The sequence below is a fragment of the Harmonia axyridis genome, chromosome 2 (genome assembly GCF_914767665.1).
Source record: "Harmonia axyridis chromosome 2, icHarAxyr1.1, whole genome shotgun sequence".
Classification (NCBI taxonomy): domain Eukaryota; kingdom Metazoa; phylum Arthropoda; class Insecta; order Coleoptera; family Coccinellidae; genus Harmonia; species Harmonia axyridis.
Window position 1 is genome coordinate 63,753,314 of NC_059502.1, and position 17,788 is coordinate 63,771,101.

Below are 17,788 nucleotides of genomic sequence, written 5' to 3' on the forward strand. Positions count from 1 at the left end.
GATTTCACTCATATAAATGCTGATTTCGTATCATATTTGTACCATCTTGAAAAAGTGGTTAATTCTCAATGGCAATTCCAAATAAGCTGAAAGTTATTCAATTGACAAATCCATATAATTCGTAGCCAGAAATATCTATAATTCGTTGTTCAATATTCTGACCCACTGAGGAATATTTGACCCATTGGGGAATATTTTGACCCACTGGGGAAAATTTTGACCCACTGAGGAATATTTTGACCCATAGTAGTTCACTCTATTTCCACAAACCCCTCCCACGAAGCAATCGCACTTTTTGAGTGTTCATCGCCCGAAAATTTGATGTCGATTACTGTAATTTTAAAAAAATGACGAATCGATCCTCAAATAAAATTCGCTCTGTCCATTCAGCCGACCGTATAAGCATATTAACTATAGAAAACAAAAACCTAGAAACTTGAAATTGTAAGGGTAGGTTCCAATCCTGAACGTCGAGGTTAGTTTGTTAAAAATTATAGATATTTCTTTTCAACGAATCACCGATTTATATGGGGTTTTCGCATAGCAATAATCTACATTGTAGTATTTCAATATTTTTAATTTGCGAAATTTCATTACAAGCCGAATATCGAATAGGAAACCTAATATTTCTTTGACAACATGTTCGACCGTGTTGAGATTTTGTTTAGAAAATTCAAGCAGGAATTTAAAAAAATACAATGGAAAGGTGAATCAGAAAAAAATCCCTTCGATTATACGTGATGCCTCATTTGTAAAGCTGGTGTCGGTAGTTTTGAAATTACATATGAAGCTTAGGATATTTTATTAGAATTTTCAATTCAAGCTCTGCTGAATGATATTTAGATTCTTACAAATGAGTTCATGTATTTTGCGTTGTAATAGAACTTTGTGAACTTTGACCTTAGATTTTAATAATTCATACGAGTTTATAGTTGGGTTACCTATATTCCGAGATTCCTACCTAATTCTAACTGAACTGATATGCTACTGGCGAACAGAAAAAAAAGGGTCACTAATATTTAACACGATTTTCCTAATAGACGTGTTCAAATTAAATATGCGCAAGAAATAGACATATGGGCTGAAAAACTTGAGAAACCGTCTATGAATAATTCATCACGATAAATTCATCGTTTATCAGTAGCGTCCAACAATGGTCATTGAGAAGTTTGTTTTCCACTCTCTGAAAGAAACAATTTCATAAAATGAATTCAAATTGTGCAAGAAATGTGGCACTTATTGAATATGGGCTGAGGCAGAGAGAAAGACGTGAACCTCAGTTTGATGTTGAGCGTCATGTTCATCGGACAGTAGGCTTTATGGTATGGGGTGCTTTTGCACATGCAATTAGGTCACCTTTAGTCTCTATTCGAGGTAAACTGGACAGCGCTGCGTTACCTTCTAGAAACAGAGGAGCCATATGTTCTTTCTTACTTTAACCGGCTCGAGAATCCAATATTTTAGCTATATAATGCCCGACCTCATATTGCCAGAGTTAGTTTGAACTTTTTCGAAGCGACCAATGTGAATCTTTTGCCATGGCTGCCCAGATCCCCCGATCTTTTGCCAATAGAGCATGTTTGGGACATCATGGATAAGAAGGCTTGGAAATTTACACAAACTCCAACGGCCTTTGGCGGCTCTAAAACATGAAGGTAGCTTGGGATATTATCCCTTAAGAAGAAAAAGACCATCTTATTGTATCAATGCCGAGACGTGTTGGGGAGTGTATAGATAATCGCAGTGGACAAACACATTATTAACAAATTTATTAAAAAAAAATTGTAAACCCTTCGTTTTTTTCTTCAAATTTCAATCATTTACTCCTTCCTATACTATCTATGTTTTACCAACAAAATTAAAATGAAACAGCTCTTTTTGGGTGTTGCAGTTTCTTTGTCAGCTAGTTTATTTGAACAGTAATGATCGGGTGACCCATTTTTTCTGCTCGCCAGTGTATGTTAACTAACTTGGAGAAGTAAAGAGAAACTACGTTAAATCGATAAGTAATCAGAAAATGTAAAATATAACCTGAAATTTGAAACTTTCGTTTTTTTTTTCAGATTGGCCCAGTCGGTGAAAGTGATGATTGCCCTCGCGATCTTCTTCACTTACAGTTTACAATTTTACGTGCCAATGGAAATAATCTGGAAGAACGTCAAGTCCAAGTTCACCAGCAGGCCAAATTTGTCAGAATACACAATAAGAATTTCACTGATCATCTTAACTGTAGCTTTAGCGATTTTAGTTCCTAACATTTCAGGTTTCATTTCTTTAGTTGGAGCCGTCTGTCTGTCAATGTTGGGCATGATCTTCCCGGCCATCATTGAATCGCTTACGTTGTACGAGGAACCCGGCTTTGGAAAATGGTCGTGGAGGCTATACAAAAATATATTCCTGATTATTTTCGGCTTAGTCGGGTTTCTTACCGGTTCGTACGTTAGTATCCAGGAAATTTTCTCATCTCAGTGAGACATACCCTTAGATTCCAAGCGTCATTCTACCTGCGAAATCTTTGAATGAAAAATTAACTTCAGAATGTTGAAGAGAACCAAGTAGAGGAATCAGCCTACCAGCTGAAACCTGGTAGAATTTAAAGATTGAATTTGATTCAAAACAAGAATTATTCGAAGAACTTCAACATCTTCTTGTTCCGTTTTACCAAAAAATAATAATAATAAAGAAGGAAAGCTGCTAGAAGCGACGCTTGTTCATAGTCAGATTATGAATAACGATTAGGCTGCTAAGTACTGTATGTGATTTTCTAAACAGCAGAACAATAATATTATATACCATAAATTCACTACAAAATAGCAGGCACATATTCTTAGACCGAGTGATCGATTCGTTTTTAAACGAAACATTTCAACTGTTAAATGTCGAATGGACAGATTCCCATAATTTTGGTGGTGGAAGAACAAACGACACTGCAACTTGATGTTTGGCATGAAAGTATTTCGAATAGATAAACTTCATTTATTTTATATTTTGTAGATCTAAATCATCCTACAGATTCTTGCAGTGTTACTTGTTACAGATATGTTTACATTATGAAATTTTTAGGCAAGAACTTGTGTTCTGAAGTTGGAAATTCAACAGAACTAAACAGATCGGGCATCATTTCATTCGACATCAAGAAATATAACTCGATCTAAGAATATCTTCTTGAGAATGACACACATAAAAGGAAGTAATATTTTTTGTATTGTTTTACTATCACCTCAAGTGCTTGAATCTGATGAAATATTATAGATATTCTAAATATCAGTTTATACTTGACAAGACTGTGTCCTAGAGAAGTGCCAAAAAGTAATGATAGGAAAAAGGTTCCTTGTGATTTTATTTATTTTTACTAAGTATTATTATAAATTAGTTGATTTTGTAGACATTTAGAAAACAACGAAACATTTAAGCTGTCGAAGGAGTACGAAAGGACCAGATGGATAAAAGTATTCTGAACAAAATAAATATTTGAGTTTTTTATTCTTATTATTTATAAATGAACCACCCCCTTCCTTTTCCATTCCTACTATTATATTGAGCTTAAAAGCTGATGAAAAGGTCATTTCTTTGTAAAAAAAATATACACGCTGGTCATGGGCGCCCGCAGAAATTTTTCTCAGGGGGGGGCAAAATGAAAATTATTGAAAAACGATAAGGCGTCCATGATTGTCATTGAAAACCGGAAAATTGTTGAGATTCCATTACGTTTCTCTTTTCCATGCCCTTTGGATTGAGAAAGTAATATTGAGGGTGTTGTGCTGAAAAATGAGGCAATCAAAATCTCAGGGGGGGCCATGCACCCCCCCTGCGGGCGCCCATGACGCTGATCAATAACTTCCATAAGAAACTCAATTTTTTTATAGATAGAAAGAAAACTCAACAGAACAGACCCAGGAGAGATGCCATTGCTACCGAAATTTCACTAGATCTACCAATTTAATTAGATTATGAAACAATATTCGGCATGTATTATTATGAAAAGCGATTTTGAGCTAATTTCGTGAGAGTTGTTCGACGGTAGTGTCATCTGGTTTGAGAATTATTTCTTGAAACTACTACCAATATAAGCTATAATATCTTATTTTTTTTCTATGAGTGAAATGTGAATGGAGGATGCGCTTTCAAGCTAGGCGTGTGCTTCTATTCTCTAAAACTCTGTAGATTAGATTAAATTCTCGTTTCCACCAAAAATGTCGAGAGCTATTTGGAGAGAGGATAAGAAATATCTTACTCGAAAATGATTGGGGAAATTCAAATTATGCTTCCTCGTCACTTAGGAATACCAATATCAAATCATACAATCTTTTTTCTAAAATTCTAATTCTACTCAGAAATAACTGGCATGGTTACAACATATTGTTGATCAACTGAACTCTGATATTCTGATAACAACATAAATGCGTTCATATTGACACGAAACATATAGAAAGGTAGAAGTAAGAAACGAGGAAAGCTGTAAAGAGCGCTCAATGAGTCAAAAAGGGTTTATATTACATTAATCTGGTAGTTAACCAATTTGGATGCACTTGAGGTGTGTAAAGGTGACACCAGCGCAGCTAGAGAAAGAGAGCTAGAGGGAGAGAGCTTTGAGGCTCGACTTTTTTTGTGGGTCACAGAACTTTGTAATTTTGTATGGAAATGAGTGGTCGACAGTTTGAACATTTATTTCATTGACAATCATAATTATTGAGTTAGTTGCTTTATCAGATAGGATTTTTATCGATTGAGTCAATAATAATAATATAGTTTATTCTGTAAACTACAGGTATAAACACTAATCACGGAGGCGTGAGCCTGTAGGTGATCATAATACATAATAATAATAATAAGTGAATTCCAAATTTCAAGCTCCTATACCTCGAAAACGAATCAATAGAAAAAATTAATAAAGAAGGAAAATCCTAACTAATGAGGTATCACTTGCCATATGTTGCTATTCAAAAATTTAAGAGTGGCGGACACAGATCCGAGGGATGGAATGTATTTGGGGTGAATTTTATCTGCACGTTGCGGTCTAGCGTTATCGTCTAGAAATTGAAAAGTTTCATCAATAGCAGAGTGAAAATTTGGCACAATATTGTCAATGACATGCTCCCCATAGTGTAAGGACAAAAGTGTAGATCTGTGCGCCCATTGAACATATCCCGGCCCATACCATAACACTACCCCCTCGGAATGGATGGACTTCTTGGACATACCGACGATTACGGGGTATGCGTGGGATTGTCCATACCCTTATTCTTCAAGAATCTGAAAATCATCCATATCTGGATTCTTCAGTGAAAAGGACACTACGCCAATGATCATTCCAATTGATATGTTGCCTTGGCCATTCCAGTCTTTGACGCTTATAGTCACTTCTTAATTGAACTCCTCTTAAAGGACGTTTAGAACCTAGATTCACCTCTCTCAAACGTGGTCTGATGATTTCGATAGAAACTTGGACCCCATCTTCATTTTGAAGAGTATTCCGTAGAATTCTACACGTAGATGTAGGGTTTCTTCTCGCCGAAACGATGAAACGATACTGAGCAGGTGTTGTTTTTTGTCACCCATCAAGCCTTGGTCTTTCCAATACGAAACCTGTCTCCCTGAAGCTATTCCCAAGTTGAGATATCACACTTTGGCTGACTTTCCTCTACAACCTGAGTTAGGCCACCCTGTAGCATTCCGATAGCCCTATTAGCCTCAGCGTTTGTTAATTTACGTGTTTGCATTTTCAGAAAACTCGTTTCAAATCGAAGCCGTTGATAAACTGACTCCATTTCAAAATAAGAACATTCATGAAGCATATGCAAAGAACCAAACTCCAGAAAAAAGGCGACCAGATTGACGAAATGTCAAATACTGATTTTTATTGTATCGATTCAAGTTGTTATTGAGTTTTAAATGACTTTACAGCGATTTTCTCGAAGATTACATACTTTTCAAAACAATTGAATACGATATCCCTAACTCTTGTGGAGCAGTATATTAAACCATAAACTTCTATAGAGCAGTCCTGCTAGGACACTCTATAGTCTATATCATTTAAGTTTAAATGTCGTTTTGAGTTGTTGACTCTGATTAATACATCTACGTCAAAATACGGAGAGCTGTCCAGAATGATTTAGGTTATTAACATGTGGACATCTTATGCAACTAATAATGATATCATAACATCGATTTGCTTCATTGCAAATGAGCTAAAACAGAGATTCAAAATGAGTCGTTATATTTATTTTTCAAGAAAAAATGGTAAATCGCATAACATTTTCGTCACATCTAACAGATACTCGACTAATAATGACGGCCATCCTCAAACTCCTACGAAAATTTGAAAATTTCAACTTAAATAAACCCAACAGGTGTTCAAATACAGCTCGCTTTATTACATCACGAAGGGTGATCACATTTCATACTTCAATCAATCGATAGAGTCCAACATAGATATATTACCATCGGTCTAAAATTAAATGCTTCGATCATAATAAACAAATCATTGCGTAATAAGGGTTATTCCGAGTTCAATATATTGTTCTATTGCTATCTGATCCAATTAAGAATGAATAAATCAATGAAATTACATTTGATTGTTAGCACATATTGGTAAATAATTATTTGATGGTACCACACAACTACTCAGTGATCTCCATGTAACAACAGCTATCTACGACTATTACAAATTGAAAAAATTTGGCTAGGTCATATCTCAGATTATAAAATTTAACACTGATTTCTTGCAATCGTAACACTGAAAAAGGGGTAAAATGATTAGATGGAATTCACTCATAAAGAATTGCTGAACATTTTTTTCCATATTTTTTAGCTGATCAATGAACTTCTGAAGACCTAGGACCTATGAGTTCAATTGGACTTTTAGTAATAATAATAAACATCTTTATTTTTCCTTCTTCATTACAACACTGGTGAAGTTTAGCCTAAGCCTCTTCTTACACTCAAAATGACCAGAATGTTCTTAACCCTACCTATTCATACACACCCAGGGATCTACAGATTTTTCGTTGAAGGCCCATATACCCCAATACCTAATTTTGATCCATCAGTATATGGAGGATTTTTGTCCATTCATTGCACTGAGACAGTCATCAATGACCGTTTCAAAGGGTACTTCAAAATCGAATATAGTTGGCATAGTTGCCCTCATCGAAAGAAATTTTCCAAGTTGAAATTAGCGCCTACTATATCAACTATTTCGCTCTTGTGGAGTCTGTTCTGGGATATGGAAACCTAGCATGGGGTGACGCAGAAAATTATCTGAAGAAGCTGGAAGTTGTGCAGAGACGCTTTTTGAAGATTATTTATGAGCAAAATACTAGATACCCTTCTGATGATTTGTACCTAGAGACGGAAGTCATTGATCTGCGTTTATTGTTTCTCTTGAAAACTTTTCGCAACGAAACATCTATGGTAGCTGTGAAAATCTTGTCCCAAACATCCACAGTACCCGATCATTGATGCAAAACTGTTATGTGCCTAGAATGAAGAAAACCCCTAAAACCCTAAAATTCGAAATACTATGGCTAAGAAATAATCAGAACTATAATTTTGCTTTCCCAAAAAAAAATTCGGCCCCCTCTTGCACTCCCCCCCCCTGTTTTTGAAAGCAGGCGTCGCCACTGATTTCCTTTAGTCTTAAAAATTGAGAATTGTGTTACTTAATGTTTTGTTTTGTTTAAATGATTCATTTTTTCCTTATTCTTGTCCAAGTTGATGTTAATAATGAATTATTGTTTTTTATATCTAATTAAATTGTATCTGAAGGCATAGAATGAAGGTTATTATATCGATTTAGTGAGACGTTTGGACGTAAGAATATATTGAACAAATATACAATATATGAATTAATTAACTGATAATAATATGGATCGATGAGATTAAGACAGTCGAGATTTATGAGGTTAGATCCAATTTTTCTTTAAGTTGATTTGATAGGCTTTCAAGGATATTGTACGATTCTCCAAAATGATAGACGAATTTTTCGACAATTATTGAGAGAGGCATGAATACCAAACAAAGGATCAAACTGTTTTCAGTTCTAAAAGTTTGCAAAACTGCTTCTTAGTCAACTAATTTTCTCCAAAATAACTTCAATACTTTTTGTGACAATACGCTCTATTAGTGATGACGTCACACCGCCATTTTAGTTCTTCTGTCAGTGTTCGGAATCCAAACAAACGAATTGACGTTCAAATCAGTACGTTGTCGTTGGAGAAATTGGCTTATTTTGATAAATAAGATTATTTAAGGAACGATTTCACTATTAGTTGATATACAGAAGGCACGAGATTAATGCCAGTAAGTTCGAACTTGAAGTTCAACTCTAAAACACGGCTTTTTACAAAATCTGGGGAATGATACAGGATTTAAACATACTGGTATTAACTTCGTTCCTTCTGTCTATCAATTAATACCGAAATCTTTGCTCAAATACTCTTATTTATGAAATAAGCCAATTCCTTCAACGACAACTTACTAATTTGAATGACAATTTATTTCTTTGGATTCCGAATACTGACAGGAGAACCAAAAATGCGGTGTGTGAAAAGTAATACTTTGCTGTTTGATATGTATCTGCAAAATCAAAATTTGCTGTCAATCGGAGAAAAAAAAGAAATTGTTCAATACAATTGATTGAATGAATTTTCAGGAAATTCGGATTTCTCGATAAAAGTAAAAAATGCTGCCCTCCAATATTTGACGTCTCGGCACATTGCCGGTTTGCAGGCCCAAACTGCCCGTAATTTGTCAATAAACTTTTGATACTTTTATATATTTCCCATTATTGTTTTATAAAGTGGGAAATAAATTAATTTTTATAAATTTATATCGGGCCATGCGATAAACCTGCATTTCATTATGTTTTCATTGAAATGCCTTGAAGACCTTATATCTAGCTGCATGATTTTGTCCCATAAAAAAAGATCTTGTTGAAAAAATAATTCAAATTTACCGTTAACAGTATCAAGTTCAACCCCTGACGGGCCCTGTCAATTGCGTCACCTGGCGTGCCCCCAGTGATTTCTACCCTCATTACACGCCTGTGATCACCCTTATAACGAACGTTGCCACCGTTTTTGCTCTGGGATTGAAAGCGCCGTCGCGACGCGATCAGAAGTAGAAATGGCGTCTGGACGCACAAGTTTATTTCAGGATGTGTTTGGTTGCGCAATGAATATGCCCAAAATATAACGTAAACCGCTGTCAGGATAATGTTTGAAATTGTTGGTGAGTCGATATGTCAAATATTTCGTCAGGTAATTGAATGTTTCTCATTAGATCATTGTCAGGTTTATTCATTTCTTTCCTTCATTCACAGGACGAAAAGTGATCACATGTTATAATCGTACTGAATTGTAGGACAATATAAATGAAGGTAAAACTCTTGTTTATATTCTTTTATTTTATTTCTGGATGCTTTCCATAGTTTGAAAATTGGCAATAAAATACTCACGCTCAGTTCGATACATTCGTTGGCTTGATCTAGGTTATGTAGAGGACAAGCGGCTTAATCAGAAATAAAGTTTGAATATAATGCCGGTCCAACATACATTAAAGGTTTTCAACGACCAGGTGTAGGAAAATTTTAAAGCTGAATAAAACATGATTCCAGTTAGTAATATAATCATTTATGTATTATCCATTTCCATCAATTGGAAGGGATGAACAATTTTCTGGATTTCCATAAAGTTGAAGCCCTAAAGCTTAATTTATATGCTATATAATTTATTCATGCATATATTGGTTAAGCTTTATGGTATTATTTTATATTATATGAAAAGCATTATCGATTATAATTCGTATCAATAAATCTCGTCGAATCAATAAAGCCTGTAATTATAGGGAAATGTTGTAGAAACAGCTGAATTTGAAATGGGGAAATAAATAAAAATGACGTTTTTAATCACCAAGTCTCATAGTTTCCCATAATACCCCTAGAATTTGTATATTGCTGATTATGTATGAATAATTGATTCAACATTTTCACATTTCCAAACTTTGTTCCTAAGAATAAAACATTTTCCGAAGCTTCCAGAACTCTAGAAGGTACCTATTTACTATTTTGGAAAATATCCATGAACCAATTCTCCCATTGTTAAGCTCTAAATTGAGCGTTTGAAGAATGATCAAGTGCTCAATTGGTTTTCTACATTTAAAATTAATTGATCGGTATCCATGAGCGTAGAAATGAGGGGTAATTACCTCCCCAAGATTTTAAAAATATAAAATATTATAAATCTCACAAAAACGAAGAGAAATTTCTCCATAAAATGAACCAATAATAATCCTTCTACTTCTCTTTGAAATCGACACATCAGTAAAAAATCGGACCCCTTTAAGGTTTATGAGTTTATTATCGCTTTCGAGATGAGTACTTTTATTGTACTACGAGCTCGTCTTTGTTCGCTGTTTATTATTTTTCTTTATCTATCCGCTTTCTCGGCATCGCCCCTTATTTGCCATCTGTGGTTTTTGTATTCGGTATACACTTTTCGTTTTCATTTTTTTGCAGATATCATTCTCGTCGAAAATTTCAATATGTAGTTATCAAAGAACTGAACTGAGTAATTCGCATCGAAAAATTGTCTGGCTGTGTGGTATAATTTATTGTGTTTTAATCAAATTGCAATTTATTTGTGAAGACATCAGTTTTCAACAGGGTGTTCCTAAATTGAAGTTACAAATGAAAATTACAGATTTCTCGGATCATTACAGGAAAAAAGTCTAATATCACTTTGTTTTTGAGATACTAGTGTTAAAGTTCAAGTTTTTCTCTCATAGCACCTTCCCTCCACGAGATATTCAACTTGAATTGGCATTGATATTCCAATTTAAAGTTTTCATCATGTAATGAATTTTAAATGCAAATCTATAGGTTGAATTTTTCTGGAAGGAGGTCCGCTTCTTTTCTTCGGGATTATTTTTTTGGAAACCACTGGTATTTCAGAAAAATTTAAAAAGGAACTCTGGTTCAGTATTACACTTTTTGGTTTGTTGTAGTTTTCTCGTATCTGCAATCGATTTCGTATCTCTCATTTTCCTTGTAAGTCCAATTCAGGAACACCCAGTATAAGATAAGAACAATCGAATTGGTAATAAAAAAAAATATTTCGAGTAATCTGGTTCAAACCTTCTCATTACTTTTTACACATTATAAATATAAGTCAACATTTTTTTTCGATTACGTCCCCCCCCTCAAGGAAAAAAAGATCTACGCCCTTGTCGGTTTCTGATGATAGGAGAATCTGTTACTGTTATTCGTAACAATTTTCATCTAAAAAGCTATCAAACTACAGAGTAAACCAAATTTTCTTCCGTAATTATTCAATGCATAAAATTTTGTACACAGCTTGATATTGCAGAGATTAATGAATAATAATGAATATTCAAAATATTAACACCGTCAGATATCTGGTCACAGAAATATTGGATTTTTTCGAATAATTTTTTAATTTTCTATTGTTTTTGTTACTCCAACAAGAGTGTGTGGGACGATTTTCAAATTTTTCAACCCCCATCATTTGGCAAAGTAGTCTAAAAAAATAGCCTCTCCGAAAACGTACCTAAAAGAAACACCATCATCCAGTTGCAGGAACTGTCATTAAAATTTAATGTCATCATTAAAACTTCAATCCTCCAATACAAGGAGCCTATTGGCTACTAAGGGAGGATTGAAATTTTAAGGCGGCATTAAATGTTAATGAACTTTCCTGCAACTGGGTGTAAATGCGTTTATTCAGATTTTCAAAACATAATCACAAGAAATAAATACAATCTGATTAATGATATTACTTTCTTCATTTAATTTGAGTTGATATGCCTCACCCTGTATTTTCCAGCATTCCGAAACAATAATATTATTCAATTACATTTTGAAATTGAATCAAAACAAGCGATAATCTTCATTTAACCCGTTCAAGGACATGTCCCTATTTTGCCCACAGAAAAAGTCTTGTTCACTAGCATTTGTTATTGATATAGGTATCGAAATTTAAACAACATGCTCTCCAATTCGTTTAAAGTCCAAAACATATCGATATTCTCACCATTCTTAGGCTTATTTTTTCGCACTCCTATCAGGTATTTTTAAATCGAAAATGTATCGGGTTTCAGTGTGTTGTATTGAATTATTGATGTTAATTTGATGATCTACTGGGTTTTGAAAAACATTGGTGTACGAAGTGGAGTTGTTTCTGAGGTTCGCTCGAAAGAAAGGACTCTTCTATTTTAAAAATCTCATATACTTAATTGTAGAAATATTTACAATCTTAATGAATATTGGAGATAATTGAAGTGTTTCACTTAATTTAAATAGTCATTAAGATTCATTTTTCTCCAGTAAAAAAAACGAGACAATCAATTAAGTCAAAATCAATTCCGTTCATTCGTTTGTTTAGCCACCATGTACAGGGTGGGCATATAAGCGAGGTAAGCGGCTATATCTCAGGATCCACTCATCGTAGAGACTTGCAGTAAAAATTTTTACTACTAAAGTATACAAGAAAACACACTGGAAATTGTTTTGAAGTTCATACCTCTAACGCTAGGGGGCGTAATACCTACCGTCGAGTAGAAAAATGAATTTTACTCTAAAATGTTTCATATGAAGTTGAAGAAAAAATATCATCACTGTAATCCTTGGAAAATTCTCTATCTTTTGGAATTGTCACTTTCGATTTTACGACATCAAATTGGGGTAGGTGAAAGGGAGAAATCTGACTGATTGATATATGCCTGTAACTTCAGTTTGGTTCAACATTTTTGAGCAAATTAGATCTCGTCTGAAAGATAATATCTTGTTGATTGAGGACGAAATATATTCATGATAAATTTCGGAGTTCCAAAATGGTTGTTACAGGGAGATGACTACTTTTCCTTCCGTCCCATTTTGGAGCTCAAAAATTTTTGTGTAACTGTTAAAAATATTGTTGTAGTTTGTGAGATTGTGTGCTGAATCGATGTTATAACATAGCAAATCGTCATAAATGTGGAAGATGTTTGTTATAAACTATGTTTGACACTGTGGGATGATATAGGTTAATCCTAGACTCCGTGACCCCAGGAATCATTCCACATTACTATTATTATCGATTGAATTATTTTATATTACATTACTTGATTTTGGGTACATAGCATTACTGCTGAGCCCAACTCATATTTTGGTCCACAGTGGGGGTTTACACTGCCCAAAGTATGGTACTTTGAATTGAATGAATGAATGATAAATTTGTTTTGCTGCTTTCGATAGGGGGCGCTGAGTCAGAAGCTCATTGTTTTCTTCATTTTACTCCAAAATTTCTAATGTAATGATAGGATTTTCTTAACAGAAACAGAAATTCCATCAAATTTGCATGAAAAAATTTGAAGGTCGCAAAGCGATAGTTTCAGGCATTCTGAAGTTATGGTCGAAAGAAGATATTCTTCAACTAATGCACTGCGAAAAACCAAATTGTGTTTTTAAGTTCTGACAGAAACAGAAATCCCATCAAATTTGTATGAAAAAACCAAAAGGTCGCAAAGCCATAGCTTCAGGCGTTCTGGAGTTATGGCCGAAAAAAGACAAAATGATGTTTTTCAGTGCATCAGTTGAAAAATATCTTTTTTTGGCCATAACTCCAGAACGCTTGAAGCTATGGCTTTGCGACCTTTTGGTTTTTTCATACAAATTTGATGGGATTTCTGTTTCTGTCAGACTTTAAAGATTTTTTCTCTGCTTTCGAGTATGCGATGAACATGAAATTCTGTGAGAAGCAACAAATTGTTATATGAGTGAAAATTTTCATTTCTATCAAAATCAATAGGAAAACAAAATTTCATTCACTAACATTAGAGATTCAGTCCCCTAAGAAAATTTAAAGTTTCGTCAGAGAGTTATCGATTTTACGGCCGGACATTCTTAAATTCGACCACGAATTAGTCATCGATAAGTTTCGCCTCAGGATCTTTTTCGTTTGGCCATTCAGCTCCAATTTGTGATGAAAAGATGAAATTATAGAGTAATCTGTTCAGTTAACGAGCGTTCAAAAATAATATCTCACATAAATAATTATATATTTATTTATTAAAAAAATTAGGTACTCAAACACTTTGAAGGTAAACGTATAGTTAGTACAATTATTGATGATAATGCCTCGAGGTGGTATAAGTGGTATTTCAGTGAAATTGATTTAGCTGAGATATTTATTTTCAATGAATGCTATCTCTTTAGTAATTAGGTGAAAATTATTTTATTATGATAGGAAAAAACATAGAACTACCACGCAAAAACCCTATAACCATCATGAACAATATTTATTATTAAGTGTCATCGCTACTATTCTTATATTTTATAAAATAAAATATACAATTTTGTTTATTTTTAATTGTGTAGTCATTGTATATCAAATTGTTTCATTTTTAGCAGTTATTGTATTTCGAAAAAGTATAAAATTTTGTGCTCTTTTTATTTATTTATGTATGAGTAATTGTAGAGGAAACTAATATGCACTGTGGTCCAACCAAAGCTCAACACCTCAATTTTCAGACTCTAAAATGAAAATGTGAAAAATCGCTCGGATCTATCAATTTCTGATTCGAGGGGTTACAACTCATCAACTCTTCACATCCCCGTAACTGTAACTCCATAATGGGGATGAGTATAGCCCCTTGATTTTGAATAGGGATGAGGAGTGTTGCGATACTTTATTTTGAAGATTTTATCGAGTACTATCTGATCCTGAAATTTGTCTTCAATATTTTCCATCGATAACGAAATTACACTATTTTTACTTTTATTTAATTATCGATGGATATTATTTGAAGCGAAATTTTAGAGTCAGATAGTACTCGTTACGATCTTCAAAATTAGTTATTGCAACACCCGTTATCCCTATTCAAAATCAAGGAGTTATGCTCATCCCCTTTAGGGGGTTGAAGTTACGGGGATGAAAAAGCGGAAAAGTTGATCCCCCTCGAATCAGAAATTAGGGGGTCTGAGTGATTTTCCACATTTTTATTTCAAAGTCGGAAAATCAAGGTGTTAAGTTTTCGTTGGACCACCCTGTATATATTTTGTGAACGTTACTTTCGAGTTCACATAAGCCATTTCATAAAACTCTAATTACCATCATCATTGTGGGGTGTACATAAATGGTTTTCGAGTCCTCTCAAAGTGTTGAACATTATAACACATAATATTTGCTTTGGCAAGTTAAAAATAAGTACCTATTTATTACTTTGGAATATTCTATACATTATGTTGTTAAAACTAAACAAGCTCTTCACAAAAAGTGTTCTTAAATTCGATGCTCACTGAAAGCATCTCGAGAACTATAAGACTTAGAGATCACTGATTTTTTTATTCGAAATAATAAGATCAGAAAGCAGACTATAGTTATATTGATTTGTTTTCGAAAAATTATAGTTTGAAATATTTCGCTATATTTTAGTTTCTATTCAAGATATTCAAAACTTCTAAATAGTTTTTTTCACTAATTTTCATGATTTAATATGATATTCATAACAAATCATAGAAATCAATTAAGGTTTAGTAGATATAGAGGATAGTTGGTGTTTCTCAAATAGGACTGCCCTGTAACTCGAGAAAGATTCAAGATCCTCAAAGATGTTTCCTTTAAGTCTCATAATTCTGGACTTGCTTCCAGTGAGAATCGAATTTGGGATATCCTGTACAGGGTGGGCAAATTTCGATGTTTTAGCACTACAACTTTTAAACCAGAGGAGATGGTGAAAATCTGATATAGTATATCCAAAGTCACTTGAACTAGTCCATAAAAATGCTTGGCCAAATGTCCCTTTGAAGTGGATACCGCGTTCCGCTAAATACCGGAATTATTTGAAATGATTGTTAGGCGATAAATTCACTGGCCCCAAAGGAATTTCTGGAAACAGAAGAAGACAACCCTTTTTTAATCGAAATATTCTGGCTTCCTCCAAGTGACTTTGGATATATAGGATGTTTTTTTTCGAGGTATATAACTTTGAGTTGGCATTACTGTTCAAGATGATTCAACAGCAGTCAAGTGATTTATTCTCAACTTGGTTTGGCAATTTATCATGAACAGACTCACACCTGAACAACGCTTGCAAATAGTGCAATTTTATTTCGAAAATAATGGTTCTGTGCGGAATACGTATCGCGCACTACGTCCATTTTATCGTCGACAAAATCGTCCATCAGAGCAGTTGAATGGTCAACAAACAAAGCTGCCACATTTGGAGTAAAGCTAATCCTCAAGTGTATGTCGAAACACCGTTACATAAAAAAAAACTGACTGTTTGGTGCGATTTATGGGCTGGTGGAATTATTGGTCCGTACTTCTTCAAAAACGATGATGGCCAGAACGTTACAGTCAATGGTGATCGGTATAGAGCCATGATTACTGACTTTTCCATTCCTGAATTGAACAACCATGATGTCCAGGAACTGTGGTTCCAACAAGACGGCGCAACATGTCACACAGCTCGTGCCGCAATCGATTTAATAAAAGACAGGTTTGGTGACCGCCTAATTTCACGTTTTGGACCTGTGAAAAGGCCTCCAAGATCTTATGATTTAACACCGCTAGGCTACTTTCTGTGGGGCTATGTAAAGTCATTGGTCTATGCGGATAAGCCACAAACCCTTGACCATTTGGATGACACCATTCACCGTGTTATTGCCGATATACGGCTACAAATATTGAAAAAAGTCATCGTCCAGATTGGACTACATCCGAGCCAGCCGTGGCAGTCATATGCCAGAAATCATATTTAAAATGTAATACCACAAGATTATCTTGCGGATAAATAAAATTTATGTCAATCGAATGATCCATCGTTGTTTTATTGCAATTTAAAGTTCTATAGCTCTAAAAAAAAACACCGTTTAGTATACCTACCCCATTCTCGTTCTAATAAAACTAGTATTCATTTTTGGCCACCCTCTTTTGTTTTCGAGTTATAAGCGAAAAATGACGATATCCAAAACAAATTATATCTCCGCTAATAATGATAATAGAGCTCTGAAATTAAAACATTTGTACAGGTACCTTTTTACGTAGAATCCAGTGGCGTAGAAAGTTTTGTTTTTTCAAACACCAGATTTCTGTGCCATTTTTTGTAAGATTAATTTTTTCTGATTTCAAAAATATATAACATCCTCTGTCTATGAAACAATTACAATCACAAAAGGAATTGAGATTCAATACATCCGAAATTCTCTGAGTGTAGGTACGACTAGAAATATTCGGTAAATGAGAAGAAAACAATAGAACACTGTATAAAATTGCAGTGTTGTTCCATATCCGAAAATGTGCCTAATTCCCGGCTATTCCTGTCGAACACCCGTCATGTTCTTTCGCGTGATTGACGAGAACGCCTCAGAATTCTTTCCCTTGGATCCCTGCCATCTCCAATCCTGTTCGCGACAATGAGGTAATCACAAAATTTCATGAGGACCAACAGTACCAGGAAACTGCTCATTAGCCTCAGACGTATACATCTCTATCCTGTGCGAAACAGAATAACTCAACGTTCGGGCTACGCACACACGATAACCTATTCCCTCTGAGTGAGTTCCACACAGACGGGCTATCAATCCAGTGTTAGAGTCAAGCCTGAGTGCATCAAAAGTCTCCACTAATTTGTGTCTGTTCTTAGTGTGATTCGGATGCATTTCAAATTGGTACGTAATCAACGCTTCTGTTGTTGCATTTTATTTTCCTTCTCTCGCATAAGAATTGCATCCGAACGAAGTTTGGAGTCTTCCCAATAATAATTGCCTTCTCCACAATTAGAATACCCA

The 17,788-nt window shown here is 34.5% G+C and overlaps 2 protein-coding genes across 7 annotated transcripts in view; both read left to right on the forward strand.

Moving 5' to 3' along the window:
* LOC123673802 (proton-coupled amino acid transporter-like protein pathetic) overlaps window positions 1-3,483 on the forward strand; it is a 47,261-nt gene extending 43,778 nt beyond the window's left edge. For all 3 annotated transcript variants that reach the window (XM_045608486.1, XM_045608485.1, XM_045608484.1), the window contains one exon: window positions 2,064-3,483. In XM_045608486.1, the coding sequence (XP_045464442.1) occupies window positions 2,064-2,472 (409 nt within the window). In that variant the 3' untranslated portion in view covers window positions 2,473-3,483. The remainder of the gene's footprint in view (window positions 1-2,063) is intronic.
* A 5,638-nt stretch (window positions 3,484-9,121) lies between these two features.
* Window positions 9,122-17,788, forward strand: part of LOC123673803 (proton-coupled amino acid transporter-like protein CG1139) — a 31,071-nt gene continuing 22,404 nt past the window's right edge. The window contains exons 1-2 of one of the 4 annotated variants that reach the window (XM_045608488.1): window positions 9,122-9,260; window positions 9,323-9,379. The gene's annotated coding sequence lies outside the window, so the exon portion shown is untranslated. Of the gene's footprint in view, window positions 9,261-9,322; window positions 9,380-17,442; window positions 17,669-17,788 lie in introns of those variants that run through there. The other 3 variants (XM_045608490.1, XM_045608489.1, XM_045608487.1) reach the window with 3 other exon arrangements.